Source organism: Desmodus rotundus, chromosome 12 (assembly GCF_022682495.2).
Source record: "Desmodus rotundus isolate HL8 chromosome 12, HLdesRot8A.1, whole genome shotgun sequence".
Classification (NCBI taxonomy): Eukaryota; Metazoa; Chordata; class Mammalia; order Chiroptera; family Phyllostomidae; genus Desmodus; species Desmodus rotundus.
Genome location: NC_071398.1, coordinates 28234978 through 28259073, shown reverse-complemented (window position 1 = coordinate 28259073; position 24096 = coordinate 28234978). Strand labels below are relative to the sequence as shown.

At 55.7% G+C, this 24096-nt stretch overlaps 2 protein-coding genes across 6 annotated transcripts in view; one reads left to right on the top strand and one right to left on the bottom strand.

The window, feature by feature from the left end:
* The first annotated feature begins 2840 nt into the window (after positions 1-2840).
* CIBAR2 (CBY1 interacting BAR domain containing 2) lies at positions 2841-13758 on the top strand. 3 transcript variants are annotated; one of them, XM_053915345.2, is made up of 8 exons: positions 2841-2977; positions 4798-5032; positions 6803-6871; positions 6959-7060; positions 7887-8090; positions 10716-10829; positions 12262-12363; positions 13084-13203. In XM_053915345.2, the coding sequence occupies exons 1-8, from the start codon at positions 2958-2960 to the stop codon at positions 13108-13110; spliced, it is 873 nt and encodes a 290-aa protein (XP_053771320.1). In that variant the 5' UTR covers positions 2841-2957; the 3' UTR covers positions 13111-13203. The 3 variants fall into 3 exon arrangements, with proteins under 3 accessions (XP_053771320.1, XP_053771318.1, XP_053771319.1); XM_053915343.2 differs by lacking the exon at positions 13084-13203 and adding an exon at positions 13210-13758 and having other exon boundaries at positions 2842-2977; XM_053915344.2 differs by lacking the exons at positions 2841-2977; positions 13084-13203 and adding exons at positions 3908-4023; positions 13210-13758.
* A 1238-nt stretch (positions 13759-14996) lies between these two features.
* KIAA0513 (KIAA0513 ortholog) overlaps positions 14997-24096 on the bottom strand; it is a 51517-nt gene continuing 42417 nt past the window's right edge. For 2 of the 3 annotated variants that reach the window (XM_024556026.4, XM_045191784.3), the window contains 3 exons: positions 23281-23361; positions 22714-22808; positions 14997-21637 (listed from right to left, as the gene is read on the bottom strand). In XM_024556026.4, the coding sequence (XP_024411794.1) occupies positions 21588-21637; positions 22714-22808; positions 23281-23361 (226 nt within the window). In that variant the 3' untranslated portion in view covers positions 14997-21587. The remainder of the gene's footprint in view (positions 21638-22713; positions 22809-23280; positions 23362-24096) is intronic. The other variant, XM_053915342.2, reaches the window with a different exon arrangement.

Genomic DNA, 24096 nt, shown 5'->3' with positions numbered 1-24096 from the left:
AAGAGAGGGCTCCAGAAAGTGCAATGGGCCTAGATACTTCAGGAGGGAGCAGAAAGCAGGAGCAGGACTAAGGGAGGGCATTGGATTTAGGGACTGGGAATGGCTTGGTGCAGCTGACACCAGAGGCAGGGGCTGGAAAGTCGAGGGGGAGGGGAGGGGACAGAGAACAAGGAAAGATCACTTGCTTGCAAAGTTCTTATAAGAAGGGGTGTACAGCCCTGGCTGGTGTGGCTTGGTAGATGGAGCATCAGCCTGTGAACCAAAGGGTCACCAGTTTGATTCCCAGTCAGGGCACATGCCTGGGTTGTGGGCCAGGTCCCCAGTAGGGGGCATGCAAGAGGCAACCACACATTGACATTTCTCTCTCCTTCCCTTCCCCTCTCTCTAAAAGTAAATTTTAAAAATCTTTGTAAAAAAAGAAGGTGCCAGGAGGAGACTGTGAGCATGAAGAGGAGTGTGGAGATGCTCCTGAGAAGTTGCCAGGATGGGGATCTGGAACCCCCAGCAGGAGGGTGACTTGCGCCTTCTCTCGTGGGCATGTCCTGACATGTGACACAGAAGAGACTCACGGAGGCTGTGTGCGAGGGAATTAACCAACCAATGGGATAAGCAAAAGTACAAGGTCCAGCACTGAGTGGTTGGGTGTCCACCTGCAAACCGAAAGGTCGCTGGCTCGATTCCCAGTCAGGACACATGCTTGGGTTGTGGGCCAGGCCTCTGGTTGGGGGGAGTATGAGAAGCAACCTACCAAAGTTTCTCTCCCTCTCTTTCTCCATCCCTTCCCCTCTGAACATAAATAAATAAAATCTTTAAAAAATTTTTTAAAGTACAAGATCCAGTCCTTTCTCTCCAGGAGCGGGCCTTGCAAGAATGACAAGAGGAAGCCCAGTGTTTATGGTGTGTGGGCGGAGCTGCGGCATGGGCGAAGGGAGGTCTCAGCTGGAGAGGAGGGGCTAGGTGTGACGTCGGGAGGTCTGGCAGAAGCTGTGAGGTCAGCCTGCCCCTGCGGGAGGGTGAGAACCGCTGCGAGCTGTGGGGCAGCCTGCTCGCTTTGTACCCTGCATGAGGGTCCTGGGGCTGCCACAACAAACTGCCCCAAACTGGGGGCTTACAATGACGGTGACGTATTGTCTCCCAGTCCTGGAAGCTAGGAGTCCCCAGCAGAAGTGTCAGCAGGGCCACACCCCATCTGAGGGCACCAGGGGAGGATCCTTCCTGCCTCTCCCGGCTCTGGTGTAGATGAAAATCCTTGGCTTTCCTTGGCTTGTGGCCACATCCCTCCAGTCTCTGCCCCTGTTGTCGCATGGCCGTCTTCCCCACGTGTCTCTGCCCAGTCATTGGACTTCAGCCCCCCCACTCAGTATGACTCAACTCAGCCACTCACATCGGCAAAGACCCCATTTCCAAAGAAGGCCACTTTCTGAGGTTACGGGGGGTGTGCATTTTGGGGACACAGTGGAGCCGAGAACGCGAGAGGTATTTGGCCGGGGACAGGGACCCCTGTGCTGCTCAGGGCAGGGGCACAGGGTGCCCCTCATGCAGGAAGGGCTGTGGAAGGACCAGCAGAGCCTCAGGGGACTGGTCAGGCCAGTGTGGGGAGTCGAGTGGGAAGCTGGGGACGGCGGCCTGGCCCAAGCGAAGTGAGGACAACAGGAAGAGGCTGAGTTGTGTCTGTCCGGCGCCTGCGGGATGCCAGGTGCAGAGAGGTGCGGGGAGGGGCTGGCAACCAGCACAGGAAGGTGGGGCACCCGGGACCAGCCACTGGGAGTCCCCACACCCCGGGCCTACGGGTAAGGACTGGCAGCGCTGTCCGGCCCCTGCCCTGCCCTTCAACCCTCCTGACAGAGAGAAAGTGGGTGTGACCGCAATCCCACTTACAGGACAGAAGACTGACTCTTGGAGAGGTCAGGTCACTTGTTCAAGGGCACATGGCAGACTGGGGTCTGGGGTTTGAACCTGCGTTTAGCTGACTCTAAAATCTTTGCTTGTGTGTGTGTGTGTGTGTGTGTGTGTGTGTTTAAGGCTCTTCATTATGAAAACCTCCAGACACAGCAAAGTGAACAGACCCGGAGAGTGAGCCCCGCAGGGCCACGGTCAGCAGCATTCTGCTGTTGTTTCTCTGGCACCTCCCCCTCTTCCCGCCCGATCGCTTATTGCTGTTGTGGTTATTAGTTTCTTATTTCTTCTCTTGAGGTAAAGTGTAGATACAAGGAAATGTACAATTAGGAAAATGCTTTGTACTTACTACACTTTTATTTGTGCTGTTTTTCTTTCTGGTTTTGGGTTATCTCTGTTTTCTTATTTTTCTAACAGGTAACAGACAGTTTTTATAATAAGGGGGAAACCAATAAATGATGAGAATGTTTAAGATGTCCTTTGGGCAGATGTCCTGTCCCTCCATTCAGCTACAGGGCTCGAGACGCCCAGATTTACTCTGTGCTTTTCCACACACCCATCCTGAGTGACCAGGTCTCCTAGGACCCTGCCTGCCCTCCCCCACGCCCCTGGGGAAGGCCTGGTGGCCTCCTTGAAGGAAGAGGGGTCAGCATGCAGGACCCACAAACACAGCCGGGCCCAGGGCTGAGCCCCAGGTAAGCTGCCCTAAACCCACTTCCCTGCCACTTCCTGGAGACCCACAACACTGCCTGCTCCACAAGAACCTCCGCCTTCAAGGGGAGACTGGGGGCCTCTGTGGGGCTTCCCGGAGCAGGCCAGGCTGGGCAGGCCCCCTAACCCACTGGGAGAAGCTGGCTTGGGGAGGGGTTGCCAGGCAGCCCTCAGAGTCTCCTCCCAGGACAGCAGGAGTGGCCACGTTGCCCAGCAACCAGGTGGCAGCGTCTCTTGAGCCAGGACCACGCAGCTGCGCCCAGCCCCGCCCTGCTTCTCAGGGGCCTGCTGGACCCCTGGGGCCCTGTCCTCACTCCCCACGACCAGGACAGCTGGTGCTTCTGGTCACCATGAACACTGTTCTCTGCAGGTAGGTGGCTCTGTGCTGGTGCTGGCCCCAGCTGGGCGGGGGGCGGGGCTTCAGGGCCCCAGGCACCAAGGCAGATGGGGCAGCTGATATTGCTTGACCAGGAAGGAGCTGGGGAGGTGGGGGTGGAGAGTGAGCTTTCTCCCACACCTTGCCCACCTCAAGGTCCAGGAAAGACAGGGCTCAGAACCACAGGGGCTTCCAGAATGTGGTCTCTGTCAGCCTCCCCAGCATTACTGCCCACAGCTCTCGGGCAGCCAGACTCACAGGGTCCGTCCCCAGCTTCCCATGCTCACCGCCACCTGGAAACCCCTTAACACCTCAAAGCCCCACCAGGCATCACCCCTTCTGTGGAACTGTCCCAACCCCACTCTATCTGGCCTGGCTCTGTCACGGCCCTCACACAACCTGCCGGCCCCTTACGCTGGTGTTCCCACACCTGGTCCCTCTGAGGGCCCAAACTCCAGGGTATCTCTGAATCATGGGATGCACTTTTTAAAAAATGCAGCCCCCAGGGCCTCTCTCCAGGGATTCTGGCTCACGAGTCTGGGCTGGGGGCCTGGGAAACCGCATGCTTAGCTTGTGCCTCAGGTGGTTCTGATGGACGGGGTCTGGGCCTCCCCTGGAACAGCTGATACCCCTGGCAGCTGTGTGACTTTGAGCAAGGTGCTTCCCCTCTCTGGGCCTCAGCTGACTCATTTTAAACAGTGCTAGTAATAGCGCCTTACTTCTAGGGAAATACACACAGTGTTTTGCAAACTGTGAAGCGGTGCCTGAGTTAGGGTTGTTCAAAGGAGGACAGAGGGCCCCCCTCAGTTTCCAGCTTTAGGGATGTGATTGGAGGGTTGCACAGGGGACTTTGGTCCCCTGGAGAGAGGCAGCGTTGCCCTGGGGACAAGGGCTCATAGAGCTGGAGTAGGGGCCCAGGAGGGAGGTGAGTGCCCGAGGCTGTGTAGAGCAGACTGGATTCAGCTCGCTCATTCCACACACTCTCATTGAACACCTGCCCCGAAGCACATAAAGCTCCCACCGAGGCTGGAGGCTGGCGGGTGAGAGAAACCAAGCGTGACAGGAAGTGATCAGTGACATACAAAAAGGAGAAGCTAAAGCTTTGGGCTGGGGGAGGGAGGGGGAAGGAAAGTGGGAAGGAGGGAGGGGGAGAGGGAGGGAGGGGTGGCGGGGGAGCTCAGGCCTTTCAGGGCAGTGGACCTCCTGTCCCGGATGCTGTGCAGGTGGGAACGCAGGGAGTGTGCAACACCATGTAAACCACGAGCCCAATGTAAACCAGGGTTTTAGTTAATAATGCATCACTGTTGGCTCATCTTTTGTAACAAATGTTCTCCAGTGATGCAAGATGTAACTACCAGGAAAGTGTGTGCTTGGGGAGAGGGCACAGGGGAACGCCCTGTACTTTCCACTGGGTTTTTCTGTCCACCTAACACTGGCCTCTCAGAAAGCCCTTCAGGGTTCAGAGGAGGAGGAAAATATCAACAGCTGGAGGAAAAGAAAGAAAAGGGGGAATTTCAGAAGGAATGCAGACGAACTCTGTCAGGGAGGCAGGGGTCCCTCTAAGGGCTACGGGAAGGAGAAGGCGGGTTTGGAGCCAAACCTGAGTGGGCACTCCTCCTGGCCACTGGCCAGCTCTGTGACCCAGTGGGTCTCTGGCGCCTGCCTTGATGGGCTGGCACCTAACCTTGAGCGTTGTCTCAGGGACCAGATGCCTGCCACAGCGCTCACCACCCAGGAGGAAGGTGACGGGGGGTGGGGGGGGGGTGAGCCCTATGTCCCTGCCCAGAAGCCCCCTCAGGCCCCTGCCTCCACAGGGACGGCCAGGTGCGGATAATGGAGAACACGGTGACCAACGCCGAGAAGTACTTCGGCCAGTTCTGCTCGCTGCTGGCTGCCTACACCCGGAAGACAGCCCGGCTGCGGGACACGGCCGACCGGCTCGTCCTGCAGCTCATCGGCTTCGCCAGCACCGAGGGCGCCGAGGTGCGGGCCACACTGAGGGACTTGGCCGAAGACCTGGCCAAAGTGCAGGATTACCGGCAGGCCCAGGTGAGCGGGGCTGCAGAGGACCCAGCCCCATTGCCACGGCCAGTTTTCACAAGGTTGGGGCGGCCCTTCAGGGCCACAGCGAACGGACATCTCCTTGGGTGTGTGGGGGGTCACACCTCTGTTTGTAGGACTGAGAGCAGGAGGCTTTTGGAGTCACTCAAGCAGTGGATGAGACAAGAAGACCGGGGAAGCCAGTGTTGAGCCTTGCAGCTGGGGGCTCCCTGCGTCCCAGGGAGGAGGCACATTCCAGGGGCCCAGGGGGCCTGGAGAAGGGACAGATGTCCTGGGGGTTGGGCCAAGGAGACTGCAGTGTGTTAAGAAAATAATTAAAAAGAGAAACCTCCTGCCAGCCCAGAAAACTCCTCCCCATGATTGTAGAGAAGAACAAAACAGCTTTTCTACTAAATGAGCATTAAACCAGAACTTACGAGCATCACAGGAGACCCGGTTAGTGATGGGCAGACAGACAGAACTTCACCCCTGGACAGCCAGGCACTGAGAACCCCTCACATGCACAGGGATGGCGGCCTCCCGGAGGAGACTTGGCACCATTTGTCACACAGGACCTCCTAATTCCACCTGGTGGTCGGTGGCCACCTGGGGTAGCTAATGGTCTTTCTCCAAAGGGAGAGTAAAACTTCTCACATTTCCATGACAAGCAGGGGTCACAGCTTGGAGCGGGTGCCAGGGCAAAGCCCCGAGACACTGTCTTCCCAGGTGTTTGCATTTCAAAGACAGGACTGCCATTCCTGGGCGTCAAACCCCAGGAGGCTTCTTTATCTTTTAAAAAGGTTTAAGTACATCCCAAAAGGATGGAGAATAAATTCACAAGGACCGATTTTCTAAAAGAAGTGTTTTCAGGAAAAGGAAGGGAAAGTCCCTTTCCCTTTTAGCACCAGGGAAACTTTTTTCTTTTAAGATTTGGTTTACTCCACAAGGGTCACAAGCCTCTGTGAAGGGGAAGGAAGGGGCTGGTGGGATGTGCAGCAACCCCCCACCCCCTGCTGGCCGATCTAATGAGCCAGATGTTCAGGGCGCCCATCCTCAAGGCATCAGCCTCACCTGGGAGCTTGTTAGAAATGCAGGTTCTCAGGCCACACCCTGGACCAGCGGAGTCAGAATCTCTGGGGTGGCACCTGGCAATCAGGGTTTTCAGGAGCCCTTGGGGGGCCACCCCAGGCCTGTTCCAGGGTGACACTTTTTGATTCCAAACAATGCTGGGCAGGGGTAAGTGCTTCGCGTCAGCTTTCATTGTGATTTGTATTAACTACTGATGACACCGTTTATTAAAGCACTGGTATGAGTAGGCTTGGCACGTCCACACCGGTGCTGGGGTGCGAGGCGCCCCCCTCACTGACGCTGCTCTGTAGGGGCTAAATGCTCAGTCAGCGCTGAATCCCAGGCTATCCCGTGTTCCAAGCGGGTTTCTGTAGCCTCCCGAGTGAGATCCTCAGCCAGTCTGGAGAACTAAAATTGCAACAGGGCCCACTCCTGTCCCTGCCCCTGGGCGAGTACAGTCATTATACCCATTTCACAGGCAAGAAAATGAGTCTCAGCAAGATGAAATGTTACCTAAGCCCTTGAGAGGCAGAGTCCTGGTGCTGCGAACCCTAAGGGTGAGGGAGGGCATCCGCTCTCCCCTGCCCCCCACGGCCCCACCTTGTAGCTCTGTGCCTGCTGACCACACTAGAAATGCAGGCTGGAGGTCGCGTGGTCTCCCGGGGTCTCCCTGCCCCCATCCACTCTAATTCTCTGTCTGTGCTCCCCCAGGTCGAGAGACTGGAGGTCAAGGTGGTCAACCCCCTGAAACTCTATGGGGCGCAGATAAAGCAGACGCGGGTGAGCGAGGGCGCTGCACTGTGGGGTGGGTCGTGTCTGGGGCTGCCCATGTTGGAGCCCCAGGAAAGAGCCCTCCTCCTTCTTTAGGCCGAGATCAAGAAATTCAAACGTGTCCGGAATAACGAGATCAAACAGCTGGAAAAGCTGCAGAAACTGAGGCAGAAGTCTCCTTGGGATAGGCAAACGATCGTATCCTTCCCTGGAGTGGGGCCTGGGATCTCTGGGCCAGGGCGACCGCTGGTCACAGGCGCCCTCTGGTGGAAGCTTCTGGTTAACCTGGCTCCTTAACAGCACCTCTCTCAGTCCCAGGTGAGGGCTGCATGTCTGTCTGGGGAAGGTAGAATGGCACGCAGGTAATGAAAGACCTCACGAAACGGCGAGGTGAGCTTTTCCCTGGGCAGGTGTGTGCCAGGTTCAGGACAGGGAAGGCAGGGGCAGGGGTGGGGTTGGGGGGGAGCTGGAGGCCAGGAGGCCTGGGTTCTGTCCCCAAATCGTCACTAACCAGCAGGTCAGCAATCACTCCCCTTCTCGGGCTACCTGTTTAAAACTCGCACCAGCTAGGCACTTCTAGATGAGGAAACCCAAGCTAAGAAGGATGACTTGCCCAAGGTCACAAGGGAGCTAATGGGGCAAACCCCGAACTCAGCTGAGGGCACCTAGCTCTAAAATCCAGCTTCTGTTGTCCCGTGTAAAGTCGGGTCACATAGATGTCGACCGAAGCAACCAAGGAATTGGTTACGGGATTTAAGAAAGTTCCACAGACAGGAATTAGTTGTTGTCTAAAGGAGAGCACCTGTTATAGTAATAGCTCAGTGGGTGCCCACTGCTTGCTTCTTTCAACTCTGCAGAGTAGGTCTCGTCATTGTCCCCCTTTTACAGGCAAGAAAACTGAGGCTCAGAGAGGTTAAGTGACTTGCATGAGGTCACAGAGGTAGCAAGCACATAGGCCCAAGCAGCGCCTGCCTCTTTAGCTGTGGTCCTACTCAGCCGTTTCTTTGATGACCGAACTGGCAAGAGACCCCCAGGGGGCAGGAGAGCTGGCCTGCCAGCAGGACAAGGAGCCAGAGAATGGTCCAGAATGGAACTACCGCTATACTTTCTACCCCTGGGGCAGGCGGAGACCAGTGTGCAGAAGGCCTCGGGGGACACCGGCCGCACCACCCACCAGCTGGAGGAGACAGTAGACGCCTTCCAGAGGCAGAAGCTGAAGGACCTGCAGGTAGGGGTGGCTGCCTGTGTTGGCAGTACAGAGGGCTGCCTTGTTTGTGCTTGCATGTGTGTGCACCTGTGCAAGAGTGTTCCCGTGTGTGTGTGCGTGCACGCGTGCCCACTCAGTTCCCAGCACAGTTAATCCCAGCCTAATCCTGGCCAAGGGGGCAGGAGGCCGGCTGCTCAGCGCAGCTGTCCCTCCCAGCTGGCCTGCCTGGAAGCTGGTGCTCAGCAGCCCTGCCTCTCACCACCCAGGCCCAGCTGCCCAACAGGAGAACGTGGCAGAGCTGGTCTCCCCCGGCCCCCTTTCTTTCCACACAAGGACCCACAGGACTTGCCCCGACTTCCTCCTTTTCTCCATGAAGCTCTAAATACACAGGCGCCTTCCTCCTTCCACCTGGATGCCGCCCCAGTGTCACCCAGGACCAGGGACCCAGAGCCCGGCTCTAATAAGAGGGCATCAGGACCTTAAAGGACAAGCTGGTCACATAGGTCCCTGCACCCACTGGACATCTAGTCCATTTTCCAAATGGCAGCCCCAAGGATCTCACCAAAGGCAGCTCTACCCTGTCACTCCTAGGTTGAATACCCTCTGGGTCTCCCCTTGTTCCAAGGATAAAGGCCAACATCCTCCCCAAGGCTCTGGAAGCCCCAGCCTCATCAAAGACCCTCTACTACCAAGGCACCAAGTCCCTTGGAACTATAGGTCCTTTGCATAGGCTGGGTCCTCTGCTAGAAAGGTTCTCCTGTCTCAGGGAAAGTTGCCTGGCCCCCCACACTGGTCCAGCCCCATTCTTAATACACGCTGCTCTGCTCCCCCTGGGGCACCTACCCAGTGTGACAGGTTATTTATGTCTTTGATTTACTTGTTAATCTAACAAAGGTCCGGCACACACCTCCTATGTGGCAGGTGCTGTGCCTGAGGCTGGGGACACCATAGCCAGCAAAGCGAGGCTCCCGTCCTCACAGAGTTGACATCCCGCCCTGCCACAGGCCCCCACCAGGCCGCATGTCATTCAGCGGGGAGTGGAGAGTGGAGAGCACTCCCTGTTCTGTGCCTGCCTCTCCCCGCATGTCCGCAGGGCAGACCCCGCCTGTCTTGTCACCTGCTGGGTCCTGGGCACCAGGTCCTGGGCCTGGCACTTAGTGATGCTCAGTAAATATTTGGGAAATGAATAAATGAACAGATGCACAAGTGAGCAAACAGTGGTAATTAGTACTCAAGCATCTATGTTGCATGTAGGTCCTGAAACCACCAGCTGACGATTATTAAGCACCTGACACCCGAAGCCTGGAAGTGGGGCTGTGTGGGGTGCCCTGGAGAGCACACAGTTCTCAGCCTCCCTCCATGGTCAGGGGCCAGCAGAAGCTGCGGTTCTTTAAACTTCTGGGGTCAAGCTTGTAACAGACACTTAACCAAACCACCCCCTAAAAAGCCCTCCAAATTTTAAGCGATAAAAACCCAGAACTCAAAATAGCAATTACCACCATACTGGTTTTAGGTTGCACTCACAAAATGATCGTATTTCTAAAGAGCTCTGCAGCCCCTATGAAAGAATGTAAGTGACACTTTCCTCCAGGGGTCCCCGTACCTGAGCATGCATGCGAAGTCACCTGGAGGGCGCCGGGTGATAGGCCTGTCCCGAATTCCCATTCCGTGGGTCTGGGTGGGCTGGAGAATTGGCATTTCTGACCAGCTCCCTCGTGTGGCTGGTGCCCGTGTGGGAAGCACAGGCTGAGAGCTAATTCTCAGGGCTCTGTGAACGGGAACAACCCTGTCCCTGTGGTGCAGATGAATAAACTGAGGCTAGAGAGGATGTCATTCCCCAGGCCCCATGCCAGGAGGCAGGTATTACCATCAACCTTGGGACCCTCTCCTCGTTCTCCCAGGCTGCCTCCCCCAGGTGCTTTCCATGTCACCTGAGTCAGTGTGTTTCCAAACCACAGGCTCCTCCCCCGGTACCAAGCCTGTGTCCTGCTAGGGCCCTGAACACAAAGGAGCCTCTGCTGGGGCCTGACACACAGTAGGAGTCTCCTCTCAGGCCTGGTACACAGTAGGAGCTTGTATTAGGCCCTGCACACAGTAGGAGCCCCCGTTAGGGTCGAAGGGGCAGTAGTAACTCTGTAAGAGCTTACTGAGCCAAAGTGAACCATCTGATCAAGAGAAGCCAACATCTAATTCTATTTTAATGAGCTAACTCGTCAGGTTGTGGGGCTTCTGGGCTGAGCAATGTCTACCAGCAGCTCCCCACCCTCTCCCGGAAAACCCACTCACAGCCCACTGGTGGCAGAGGCCATCAGCCTGCAAACACCTGTCCTTGAAATGAGAGGAGCAAAGGCTGAGTGGTGAGTCCCAAGTGACAGCTGAGGAAAGGATGCCCCTCAGGAAGTCCTCACTGAGAAACCAGGTGTCTGCATTTCTGGAATAATCCCTGTGCAGAGCAAGTTTCGAATGGGAATGCGTTATCTGCTCAATCAAACAAATTCAGAATAACAGTGGCCTAGAGCCTGTCCCCATGAGGATGACTAGCCTCCCCCGCCACCGCCCCCGCCCCATCTGTCCCCGTGTGAGGTGGCCCCAGGACTCTCTTCGTGGCAGCGTTGCTTACGTGACTTTGCACGTCTCTCCCCACAGAAAATTTTTTCGGACTTTGTGACCATTGAGCTGGCGTTCCACGCCAAAGCGGTGGAGGTGTACTCCAGCGCCTTCCAGACCCTGGAGGACTGCGACCTGGAGAGGGACCTGGAGGTGGGTCATAGCTGCCCAGGCTCTGCGCTGAGTTCCACTTGGGCTCTTTCTTGACAGAAGCAGTTTTCGTTGGCAACATTTTGTAATTTTTATAATTTGAAAGACTATTTCGGATGAACTGTTTAAAACAGGGATCCCCAACTCCCCTCCCACCCCACCTCGGACTCCGAGGACCAGTAGGAACCCTGGAGTGGGGAAGGTGGCCTGAGCTCTGCCTCCTGCTTCCTGCCTCCTCTGTCAGGGGCCAGTGAGCAAAGCTCACCTGAGCTCCGCATCTCCCCCACCCCCAGACCACTGATTTAAAACACCTGCCCCTTGGTGCCAAACCTAGAGGTGGGGAATTTCCAAACACTTTCTCTGGAATATCAACGTGTCCATCGTCAGTGGGCATTTAAAAGACAAGCGAATGAATCAACAATGACTAACAGCCTCTCCAGGCTGATGCTTGCTATTTTTTGGATTTCACAAGGTGCTTGTTACCCCTCTGAACTGAGGAAAATCTAGCATTTGCTGTCTGAGTGACCTATGACACACCGCGCCGCACCTGATGGTGTGAAGCGGCAGTCACTTGCGATTGCCTTTCGTGGTTCTGGGATTGGTGAGCTTGGCTGGGTGGTCCTCACCTGGGTCTTTCATCAGTGTTCGAACAGTCAGTCATTGGGGCTGGATCCCTTCCCAAGGCTTCCTCTCTCCTGTCGGGTAGTCGATGGCTGTCATCTGGGTATGGGACATACCACGTGATTTGCAGAGATCAGTGCAAAATGAAAATGTGGGCCTTCTGTTCAACGATGATAAAAATTCAGGGCCCTGGACAATTGCAGGAGACACACACACACACAGCCGCCCTATCTGGGCCCAGGTGCCTGAATACCTGCCCGTGACCTCTCCAGGTGGTGCGGCCCTCCTCACAACATGGCAGCTGGCCTGGGAGCAGGCCTCCGTCCCCACTCAGACCCAGAAGGAAACTGTATCACCTTTTGTGACCTAACCTTAGAAGTAACTTAGTGTCACTTCTGCTGCATTCTATTCTTAGAAGTGAGTCACTAAGGCCACATTCAAGGGGAGCAGGATTATATTTCAGCTCCTAATGGGAGGCGTGTCAAAGAATCTGTAGCTCCAATGGGCTCTTGGGCATTTGCCCATCTCTGTGATATCCCTTTTGGGGTGAGAACGATCTCTAATTTTCCTGTGTGACCCTGGACGTATTACCTAGCCTCTATGGGCCTCAGTTTCTACATCTGTAAAACAGGATGATGATGCCCACTCACCGGGCTGTTGCAGATCATGTAGGAGAATGAAGGGGAGGTTCCCGGATAGGTCGATGCAGGCGCGGGCACAGGCAGTGTTAACTGTGTCCACCGCCATCTTTCCAGTCCCACCCCCATCTTTGTTTCCCGCTTGGCTCTAACCCGCCTGAGTCTCTCCACCGCAGGACTTCAGAGCCAAGATGCGCGGAGTTTACGGGCTTTACGATGGTCGGCTGCTCACGGATACCACCCCCTCCGCAGCTGTTCCGTGGTCTCTCCCTGGCCAGGTGAGCACTGGGGATGGGGCTCTTAGACCTGTGACAAAGTGCAATGAGTTGGGGGAGGTCATCTGAGAACACGGGTTTGAAAGGAGATGCTGGGAATGTGGCACGGCCGGTGAGTCTGACCTGGACTTGCCTAGAAGAGGAATCAATAAACCATGGAACCCAGTGGTGCGGCCGTCACGTGTCCTGAGCTCCCCCTAGAGGCTGATGCAGTAATGTGCCCTTGAGGAGTGAGGTCTCTGGATGGTCCTCTTCCGGCTCCCCACCCCACACCAGGCCGCCCTCGGTGGGTTTCAGAAGTCAGCCATTTAGGAAAGTCACATGGCACATATACTACGTATAACCTCAGGAACCCAGCGAGGCTTGTGATCAGGCACATTTATATTTCTGCAGGGAAACCTCTTAGTATTTAACTGAGTAGCATAAAGACTCGAAGCAGCCTCATGCCAATAGGGCAGGTTCACCACCCAGTGGGTGAGGGCAGAGGGGGAAGCTGGCCCCACAGTGTGTGTGTGGGGGGGGGCAGGGGGGTCTCTGGGCTTTCTGAACGGTTCTCTCCGAGCAGTGGAGGAGGTGTGGCCCCAGCCTGGATGACTGAGTCCAAACCCACTGCTCCCAAGCTGAGTGACTTTAGGAAAATTTCTTAACCTCTCCGTGCCTTACATTCCTCACCTGCACAGTGGGGCTAATAACAGTACCCCCTTCATGGGGTCGTGGTATTAGGTGAAGAAATCTACACAAAGCACTTAGAAAATGCCCAGCACTGTGGCTGCCGTTATGATCATTCGTGCTGTTGCTGTGATGATTGTGATGAGGATGATGATGATGATGAGGATGATGATGATTTAGAGTGCTCAGAGCGCCATCCGGAGCCAGAGAAAAGAAGAGGAGGTGAGTGAGGACGACTCTGCAGAGGAGGAGCCGGAGGAGGGCCTCGGAGGATGGGGCAGGCGCTCCGCCAACAGGACCAGAACTCCCCAGTCAGAAAACTAGGGGCCAACCCTGGGTGCCTGGGGGGACCCTGTTGTGTACCCTCAGCAAGTGACATGTTCTCCGAGCTTCAGTTTCCTCTTCTGTATGACAGGGACAATCTCACCCACCTCCTGGGTCGCTCTGGGGACCCGTGTGCCTAGCATGTGCCTGGTGTGTAACAGGTGTTCAATAAACGTGGGTACATCCCAGCCCGACTCGCACTGACTCTCACCTCCCACCCACGACTGGGGACTCAGCGTTTTAACCACGTGTGTGTCAGTGTCCAATTTCCCTCTTTTTGTGAGGACACCAGCCCCGCTGGAGAAGGGATCTGTCTTCTCCAGTGTGACCGCATCCTAACTAATTACACATGAGAGTCTATTTCCAAATAAAGCACATTCTGAGGCCTGGGAGTCAGGACTTCAACACGTAAGTTTTTTTGGGGGGGGCGTGGTTCATTCTATAACACGTGAGCATGGTGTACAGGTGTACAGGTGTACTCGGACATCCCAGAAGTCTGGGGAAGAGGAGGGGTGATGTAGGTAACGGGGGGATGGGTACATGATTTTCTCATCAGCAAAGTGGGGAACACAAACTTTCCTTATATCATTGCAGAATTAACATCCTCACTGCTCTGATTTTATTGCCCAAAATCCAGCTCCATGGCACCTCCTCAGGGAAACCCACCCTGATTCCACCCTAGAGGACATTCCAAAAATAGCTAAAGCATTCTATATTTTCTACATAATAGATAACTTATACAGTAACTTTCATAAATTATATATTACATACAGTCACATTTTGACTCTGTTTTATCTCATAGTTCATACTATAAACATATGTATGTATATACTCACATATAAATGCACTTCTTTAAAACCTCAGCTGTGCCCCAACCCCATTGAGAGTTTCTGGGAAAATAGCCCCGCTTATTCACGTGGTGGTCCTGGAGCCTGATGGTCCCTGGCACATAGCAGGTGCTCATTAAATGTAAGTTGACTGTGCAAGGGGCCTCTCCCCGTCCCCTCTGGCCTCAGCACACCCACAGACCAACTGTTCTAGGTGCAGGGCCGCACAGTTGCCAAGCGCATTTCCTCATCACTGAGGGTCACTTGGACAGGGGCAACACAATTTCTAACTTCTCCCATCTGGGCCCCGGGAGGTAGGAGGTTGGCTGGGCAGGGACGGAAGCAGCATGACTTTCGGGGCCTCTCTGAGCCACACTGGGCTGGATGGTCTTCCTCCCCATGCATCCCTTGTGTTGCCCCCCCTCATCACTGAGCAAACTCGCCCCACTGCTCCTGAGCAATCTGTGCACATATCTGAACATGGGAGAAGAGAGACTCCTGACATCAAAAAACAGCTTCATGAATGAATGAGACCCTTGTCCCACATGTGGGAAGAGGGAAGATGCTTCTTTAGAGGAAGGGAGCACTTCTGGTGCTGGCGCAGGAGGGGGCCTGGTGGCAGGCTGCAGACAGGAGCACGCAGCACGGATTTGAGGAGAAAAACCATCACTCAGGATGCTCCGGAAGTGTTAGGCTGTGTTGAGCTTTGATAGAGTCAGAAATAAAAGGTTGCAACTTGCAAAGCAACACCATTTGGAAGCTTAATTATTTACATTTCTTTTACATTTAATGTGTGAATTAGAAATAATTATAAATTTGTTCCTATAAGATTTAGACAAAAAACATTGGTTCTTTTTCTTTCTTTCGTCTTCGGTGGGTAGGACCCTTCTTATGGGTTCACCTCCCTGGGTTTATTCCTCATCAGGAAAATGAGGGAATGGGTTGGTTGTACTTGTTTGCATGTACTGCGTTTGATTCTCACAGGAACCTTCTAAGATGGGTAGTGATTTCCTTCCCGTTGTACAGGATCAAACAAGTTGGCCGGTTATGGGGAAGATGGAACAGGGTCTGGGCCTACGGCCCTGCCCCTGTTCTGCAGGGTTCTGGTCCCCATTAGAGGACTCTTTCCCCTTCCCTGGAGTTGCCTCTGAGTCTGGGCCTGGGCCGCTGCTGGTGGGATCCTCCTAGCACCTGGGGAAACGTCAGATGTGATGTCTGAGCTGAGGGCATCTGGCTGTCCCTCCATGTTTGGTTAAGAGGGGGCAGGGTCCTCAAGACTGGGTGGGAGAGCCAGGGACATGGAGGTTGGCCCCCACCCCACTGAGCACAGGGTGCATACCCCAGCCCACGTCAGACACTGGGGGGTAACCGGCCTGCCCCGGGACTCCTCAAGCGAGCCTGCTGCTCCGGGCTTTGGTACCCAGAATTCTTTCCCTGGGCCCTTTACTGCACCTCAGCTTCCAACAGGAGAAAGCAGCCTGCGATCACCATCTACATCTGTTTAGGCCAGGGCATCAGAACGGGCCACTGACTTCCTACAATCAGAGAAACAGAAAGCCCAAATATTTCACACAATGTATCTGTCAAACCAAATTGGAAAGGACCCATAAAGGCATCCTGTCTGTATTAGCTGGGAGCTGTGATCAGTTCCCATTTACAGCCCCCAACCTCCAAATGCAGGTGAGTAGCTTGGGCTCAGAGGAAAAGCAGGATTAAGATTCCAGCTGGAGGGGGTTTGAGCATGCTGGAGGCCCTGGGCTGAGGTCCAGTCCAGCGTGGGCCACTCCAGTCACTAAGACATACCTCCAAGTGCCAAAGTCCAGGCCCCTTATCATGCAGAGGAATGCTCCTTTTCTTAGCATTTTCCATGAGACACACACATCCGGACAAGACCCAAAGGCTCCCCCCTAGCTGGTGAAAACATCCATTTGTCCCCAGAAAAAGACACTGATGTCACTAAGAAGAGTGCAAATTCCATAAAAAGTCCTCACGGATATGTGAAGTCAACAATTAGTGTTTTTCCTTTAAAGATAATTTATTTCAGTTTCCACCTTCTGACAATCGGAGGTGCAATATATAGAGACATGTTTTCTCCACAGGAAGGAACGGTGCTTGATTTTAGCACTGTTCTGGGATCCCCAACCTTGAAACTTTCTCAACCTTAAAATACAGTTGGCAGAGCGTCACCTAGGGGGACACAGAGTTGTGTAACTGTGACACACGAGAGCCCCACACCACCGCACTCTGCTGCAGGCGCTGTCTGGATGGCAGGTGTAGGTTGGGGACAAGTGGGGTGAGGGAGAAAAAGGGGCATATGCGAGCCAACCACCACCAAGCCCCAGCAGGAGCCTTGGTCTCTAACAAAGGCAGCCTACTGACTGTGTTCTAACACATTTCCATAGTTTCAGGGGGTCTGTGTCTGTTGTTTGAATTTCTGGCATTTTCTAGTGTTCCAATGTCTGGCTTGTCTTTCTCAAGGCAACCGTAGGAAGGGACAGCCCCAGGCTTGCCCATGACCTCATGGGCAGGTGCACCGAAGCCTCGATGTCTCTAGCATAGGGCAGACACCAGGATGCTCCCACCCCCATGTCAGGGCCTCCTTGGGGCCGGTGCCCACCAAGCAGTCCGCTTTCTCTTCTCACGAGTGCCTGCCCAGGGCCAAGGAGGGTGCAGGCGCAGCTGCACTCCAGGACTGACCCACAGGGCAAAGGGGGGCTACCAGCAGGAGCCCTCTCTCTAGTTAAAGTGCAACCTCAGGCCGGTGCAGCTCAGAGGAGCCCCGGGGGGGTGGGGGGGTGGGGGGGCGGAGCTCATCTGACCGACAAAGCTTGTCAAAGCCTCAGTCTGCAGGTTAAGCCAGGACTGGTTCTCCGCAGTGGCAGGTGTCCTCAGCGGGCTGTGAGTCTGTAAGTGACGGAAAGAAGGGCAAAGCCGGACCAGAGGGCTCTCTCACCCCTGAAGACGATGAGTTTCCCACAGTAACCAAGAACCGGGTACTGGGAGCACAGCCACTCTTGAGTCCGGGGGACCCAGCCAGTGGGCCAACTCGGGGACACAGGCTAACACCAGGTTCCCAGGAAACAAAGCAGGGTGGCCCCTGGGGTGCTCCTTCCATCCCTCCTGAGGAGTCTGAGACGCCTGGGCCCAGCAGGGGCAAGGGAGACCCAGGCCCAGAACGAGGCCCTTGAGAGCCTGCCTTGGTCTTAGCATTGACTGTATTGGCTGGATGTGAACGACCTGGAAATGAGTCATCCATTTGTTACCTGGAGGACCAACACGGTCCTGTCCCCGGCCACGGGGGGATAAGGATGCGCTGGTCCTGTCTGGGGTCTGAACGTGCACACTGGTCAATTCGGGCCAGTACAACCTCCCTTCACCGTGAAACTTGGCTGAAAGCTTTTCAAGTTAACCTCATCTCTGAGAATCATAAACAGGAACATCTGACCTACAGAAAAGCAGGGTTGTATGGCAATGGTTCAGGAGAACAAAGGGCCGGGATGGGGTGGAGGAAGCGAGAATAACCCTCGGAGCCAAGGGTCTGCGGTGGAGGAAGATGAGAGAAGAGACCACCTGGCGGGGTGTGGCGTGAGGGGGCTTGCTGCACCCATCTCCTGAGCTTGGGGCTGGGCCTCCAGCCCTCCTGCATTCTCCCCTGCTTCCCAAGCTCCCACAGTTCTGGGCAAAGGACTCAGCCCCCTACTGCATAGTTGTCTTAAATTCTGGGTAATCTGGAATCAAGCTGACCTAACAATGGCTCTACCTGGATCCTCCCTAATTAAAAAGCCAAAGGGTAGGGTACATCAATGCCCAGGAGGGCCGGGTTTGCAGCTGGTGGCCCCGACTCCAGCTACTGGCACCTGGGTTAGACAGGACCTATGGCAAACTCCCCTGTGGAGTGAATGCTGTCCTTCTCACCTCAGGCGGCTGCAATGCCAGGGTCCCGGCGATCAATTAACTCACATAAAAGCGTCCGTGGAGGAGCAAACCTCGGGCTGCTGCCTTCTCGCCATGCCACTGGTCCCGCGGTCTCACTGGGCCTGGGGAGGTCAGGCAGGGTCCGCATGCCCTGGCCTCCGTCCTATACCACTCAGGCTTGCTGGGTTACCCCGAACACCCCAGTTTTTCATTTGGGTACGGAACTCAGGGGGCAGACTCCTTTTCTAGTCCTTCTGGTAATTTAAGAGCTCCTGGGCCCACTTTTTTTTCTTTTGGCAATAGGCGAATCACAGTTGACTCCATTTCACTGTACAAATAACTTACAATATCAGAAGTAGGCTCTCCTCCCTGTCGTTAAATGCACACGCGCGCGGAAACAGATACAGTCTGAATACTAATCTGGCCCCTCCCTCCCCACCCATACTGCTAAAACTATCACAGAGGTTAAAAACATGCAAGGCCACATTTCGACACCATCCTGTCTTCTAAGCGGGGGGCTTGTGCCTTGAGAGATTTGTCTTCTGGCTCACTAGGATTCACATAGCCCTGGGGGACAGAAAACAGAAAACCTGAAACACCACCGCTGCTGACAGGCCTTCGAAGCTCCCAGCTTGGGAGGCCCCACCTGCTGGGACTGGAAATACTCTTCTTGGGTACCACCTGAAGCTTCCCCGACTGCATCTGAGGCTTCTGAGTTTATAGGACAGGCTACCAGAGCTCTCTTTGACCAAAGCGTCCTGTGTATGCACTGGGCTGGGACAGCTCCTCACACTGGGACTTCCGAGAGTGTGTCCCATGTCTGCTCACCACCAGAGCCCCTCACGTCTGTGCTGAGGGGAGGGGAGAGATGATGTTGTGGGGGGGGGGGGCGCGGAATGCCAGTGAGGCAAGCCACCAGCCTCTAGTCCTGCGGGTGGCACTGGCCAGAGGCATTTGGAGGTGAAATGCTTGGCCACAGGCAGCTGCCAACAGGAGAAAGCAGCCTGCGATCCCCCTTGGCACTAGTCACACCAGGGTGGGCCCACTGTAGGCGTCTCTGCCAGCGCCCCCTTGTGGGGCTAAGCATGACAGGCAGCACCTCTGGGGCCAGACTGACTTCACTCTGAGGAGCTGGATCTATGAGGACAAGGAGTGAACGGGGGTGGGGGGTAGGGTGAGGGGGAACCAAAGCAACCCTTGCTTCATCCTTCAGCTGCTATTTCAAGAGGCCTATTGATAAAAAAAGAAAAAAGTCTCCAGATCATTTGTGAAGGTAAAGTGCTTGGAAAAGCCCAAAGAAGTCAAAGCTGCATTTCCTTCCAAAGGCTGTGTGCTCCCGCCCCTGCCTGCCAGCACCCCTGGAAAGTCTCCAAACCCACTCTTCTTCCTCCCGAAATCAGACCGAGTCCAAACTTCTACACAAACACCTTATCTGTACAAGGATGAGTCTTTTGAGAATCTTTAAGTCTTAATGCATTTCAACTAACTACTAAGAAGTGACTAATAAAGCCAGTGGGAGCAAGCTAAAGGGGGGGCACCATGAAGCCCCGTGGGGCCTCAAACAAGTCACTCGGTGTGGCCCTGATTGTACAGAGCGGGCGGGGAGCAGAGCACAGCAGCACATCCAGGGGTCACGGCTGCACGTTTTAGGGGGATGCATTACCCGAAGGAGGCACTGGAGGAGGGGGGGCCCACACACCCACCAATTCGATGTCACTTCTCTGAAATGTACTCAGTAGAGACATGCACCATCACGGGGCCCAACGGCGGGGCTGGGGGTAGGGGAACTGCAGCCTGCATGACCCGTCCCTGCACACGGCAAGCAAACCAGCAGCACAGCTGTGCTTTGTTTAGTGACATCACCAGGGAGTCTGAGGTCGCGCACACACACACATATACAGTCATCGAAAATGAGCTGGGTTTCTGAAGCCCTGCCCCCCAGCTCTTTGGGCTGGTGACGTTTCACAGCGCACGCTCAGACTGTGCCAGGTTTTACAGCGCCTCTCTTATGATTATCCAGGCGTGGGTTCAGTGGCTCGACCAACACCTGCTCTTCTCTGGAACATTCCAGGGAGGCAACCCACCAGGGAATCCTTTTGAGCCCTGGCTGGATAAGTGACCACCAGGCATATATTTGCTGTGCCCGAGGAGATAGCAATGTAATGCGATTTCGAGTTGGAGGAGGTAGTAGGGAAAACAGGACAGGAGGACAGAGAGAGCCCATGAGCCTATTTCAAGGTCAATGCCCCAGAGCAATGGGCAGGAGGCAGAGGGAGCCAGGCTGAAATATTTACACTGCAGGAGCCAGCATGCTGAATGCTTGCAGGTCAGACTTTAGCCTCCTTGGGCTGGTCTGCTGGCCTGACACGAACTCAGGGAGAAGAGCCGTGCTTCCCAGGCACTGGGCTGAGATGAGGGGGTATCGACAGAGTCTGCAGGAAGGAGCTCCAAAGGGCTTGGGCTGCAGAAGACAAAGGTACCTCCCAGAGGCCGCTGGGGTTAGAGGGCCCAACACCCTGAAGCCACTCCATGACAGGGCCTCGCACAGCTGCCGCTGGGAGCCGCCTGTGCCCCCCTGTCTGGGAAACCTACACAGATTTTTCTCTTTTCTGAAATAAAGAGCAGCACTGTTTGCTTTTAGAAAGGGTAGTTGTCTCGCAGCTACTGAAGAAACCTCTTTTCTGTGCTGTTTCCTGGGACAGACAGCCTGATGCTGCTCCCAGGGAGCGAGGGGCGGGACTTCCTCTGCGGCAGAAAGAAGCGGTGGCTGACCGGGAACATCGCAGCTGGTGTGACAGGGACAGCTCAGTGCTCTCCCACAGGGTGCGCCACAGCACTGCCTGTGGCTGGGCCCTCTCCCTCCCTAAATCAGGAGGCGTCTGTCTCCTCCCCAAGGTTCCTGTGACTCTGGCTCTTGTCACACGGAGCAGGGAGCCAGGGAAACAACCATGGACCAATACTGAGAGGGTTACCGCCCCTCTGCCTTGCAGGAGCCCCGACTGTAGGAGTCCGCCCTGTCCCAAGCCTGAAGCGGGGGGGGGGGGGGGGGGGGGGGGGGGGGGGGGGGTCCCAGATCGCCATCGCCATCCGTGATGTCCCATGTCACGGGTGTGTGCTGGCTCACGGCTTCCCTTATCTACATTCCCACGTGCACCTCACCCTCTCTCTCCTGCAGGAGGTGCCCGCCCCGGCCTCCTTCCTCTTCCTTCAGGTCCTGATACTCGGGAGTATGGACGGCCGCCTCCTTTTAGCCAACTAATCCCAGGGACACTTTGGCACGTGAAAGGGGGAGTAGACGTAGGCAGGAGGGAAGGTGGGGAGGACGGGCAACCGGAGTCTTCTAACTGCTAGTTCTGGGGCAGCGTGGAGCGGCTCTGGGTGCTGCCGATGGCATGCAGGGTCATCGGGTGGGGTGACAGCCAGCCGCTGGCCCAGGAGAGCGGTGTGGACCCTCAGTCCTCCTGAGGGATGCCTTGGGCGACTTCCCGTGGCCTACTCAGTGGCCATCTGCTCGATGTGGTCGCTCAGCAGCTTGTATTGCTCTGGAAGAGAGGCCGATGTTACTCTGGAGCAGAAAGATGGCGGCGCAGACAGGCAAGTCCTGCTCTTCTCACTGGGCAGGGACAAGCCAGGACCTCGTCGGGGGCAGTGGGCGCAGGCTTTGGGAGGTGCACGGTGACCCAGAGCCCCCAGCCCCGCATGCTGCACGTCAGGCATGAACATGAGCCTGGAAGTGAGCTCCTTGGAACGGGGGAGCCCCTGCCTATGGGAACAATAATACAGAGGACGGCCCCGCAGGCCCTCCCAGAAGCGGGTGGAAGGCACGGTGCAGGCAGATGAGCTGTGTCCCGGGAGCCGGGCCTGGGTCCTACAGATGGCATGGGGGCTGCATGGCGGGGGAGGGGACAGTGTCTTGAACTTTGCTGGTGTGGTGGGCACTCTACCACTCTCCCACCTCCTGAGGCCACTCTTTTGTACCTCCTTTGCTTCGATGCAAGATGAAGTTGTTTTTGTTTTTTGTTTTTTAAATATTGGTCAACCCAAATGTATATTTAAGTGAAAGTCTGGGGTCCTTGAAGAGATACTGTTTGTAGCGGGTGGGGCGATGCACAAAGGTGAGCCCTGTTTTAAGTTATGGGGGCTCATATCAGCAACGTGTCCCCTTTTGTTACAGAAGCCAGAAACTCTGACAAGCCTCAAAACCCCCTTTCTGCCCTCCCCGCACCCCCACCGGCATGGCAGTGTGGGTGAAGAGACAAAGGGGCCATATGGTAGCCATTTGGAAGGAGGGGCAACTTGTGAAGAGTTTGACCATTTTCAAGTTCAGAGTCGGAGCTCCAAGTTCCATCTCTACCTTTGTCCCTGACCATTGACCCTGAGCTGGCCAGCTTCCCCCGTCCCCGGCAAGTCCTTCCTGGCAGAAATGGATTTCCAAGAAGCATGAGAAGCGTTTCGTGCCTTCAAGTAGACAGAATCAGAGGAGGAGTGACCTAACCAGATAGTTTCATGTCCTATCTCTCATTAGAATAGGGACAGTCCTTTGAGCGGAGGGAAGTTCTGGCCTACAGAGCGTTTGTCCCCGACCCCCCAGCCCTGCCCGCCTCTGGCTGTGGCTCACCTTCATCCAGGTTGCCGATCACAGCCTGCTTCTTCAGGAAGTCGTTGCACAGCTTCCTGTTCAGCCCGAAGGCCAGCATGTTGTGAGTGAACGTGCTGGAGGGAAAAACACCCGTGAGCTAGCTAGTGCCCCTCCTGCCTCCCCGGGGAGAGGGGACTGGGCCCTGGGCCCTTCTGTCCTGCAGGCCCTGCGGGCAGCCTGCCTGGAATTGTCAGACGGAAGTTACAAATAAACCGTTGCTTCGTCAGGCCGCCTGCACTGCTCACTGGGAAACTGCCCGCTCCCAGGTGTGGGCGCAGGAGGCGGATGAATTGGGAACTGGAATCCAGGCCAAATGTAATGAGTCATATGCTCGAGCTGTTTAATTTGCAGTTGTAGCGACACCGTGTCACGGATGTGTGACATTGTGAGGTAGGAGTGTCCTCACTGGGTCTGGGTGTCAGTGTCAGCTCCTCTGCCCTGCTTTGTCTTTCTGGGGTGACTTGGTGTCAGGAAAGGCACGGGTTTGCCCGCCCCCCCAGTCCTCTGGGTCATGAGAGGCGGGGCTTCGGCCCCCAGCACTCTTACCCCAGCTGCCCGAACGTGATGTTCTCGTTGAAGCGGAGGCTGTCGTCACGCTCCTCCTGGGTCATGTGGCACCACTTCTCCCTGCAAGCACAGGTGACAGGAGAGGGTGTTCAGAGTGCCACTGTGTCCCCAGCCACACGCCCCACCCTGCTCTGATCTACAGGTGTCAGTGGTCCCTGAGCACGGCCTTCTTCACGCAGGAGCATTTGCTGGCTCTTCCACGAAGCCCACCAGAGTTCCGACACTCTGCCTGGGGGCCCGCACACACACTTGTTCACGCACCCTTCCTAGCGTGAGGAGACCCAGGAGCTCACACGCTTTCTACCACTGGGGAGGGCGTGTGCTTAGTGGCTGCTAGGGCATTCTCTAGGAGATGAGGGTCCCATGCCCTTCTCTACGGTTCGAGGATGGGAGGTCACGGCCCCATTTTACAGGCAGAGAGACCTGCAGAGGAAAGGACCCTGTGTGCCACCCATGGGGGTGGACGTCCAGACCACTATGAGGAGGCTTTCAGGAGTAAGCGGCGTCCCCAGGCCTCGCTGGCTTTGGTGGTCCTGGCTTGCCAGCGAGGGAATGGCCCTTTGTGGGTGACAGCCACAGGGAGCAGGGAAATGGGGAGGGCCCTTTGCCCACACTGTCCAGCCAGGCAGCCTGGGCCGTCACTTTCCCCCCTTGCTTTCTCATAGCCGACGCTGATTCTCCACACCCCTCCCAGAGCGTAGGGACCAAAGTCACGTTCTCCCCACAGGCCCCAGTGAGCCGTGACCTGTGCCCACCATGAAGACGGCACGAAGTCTCCAACACAAAGTGTGAAGG

Bases quoted from the DNA above. Each gene is read 5' to 3' on its own strand.
- CIBAR2 (XM_053915343.2), top strand. From the start codon at position 2,958: ATGAACACTGTTCTCTGCAG. The intron at 8,091-10,715 runs GTAGGGGTGGCT...CTCTCCCCACAG, and splicing joins AGAAGCTGAAGGACCTGCAG to AAAATTTTTTCGGACTTTGT. The intron at 12,364-13,209 runs GTGAGCACTGGG...ATGATGATTTAG, and splicing joins CGTGGTCTCTCCCTGGCCAG to AGTGCTCAGAGCGCCATCCG.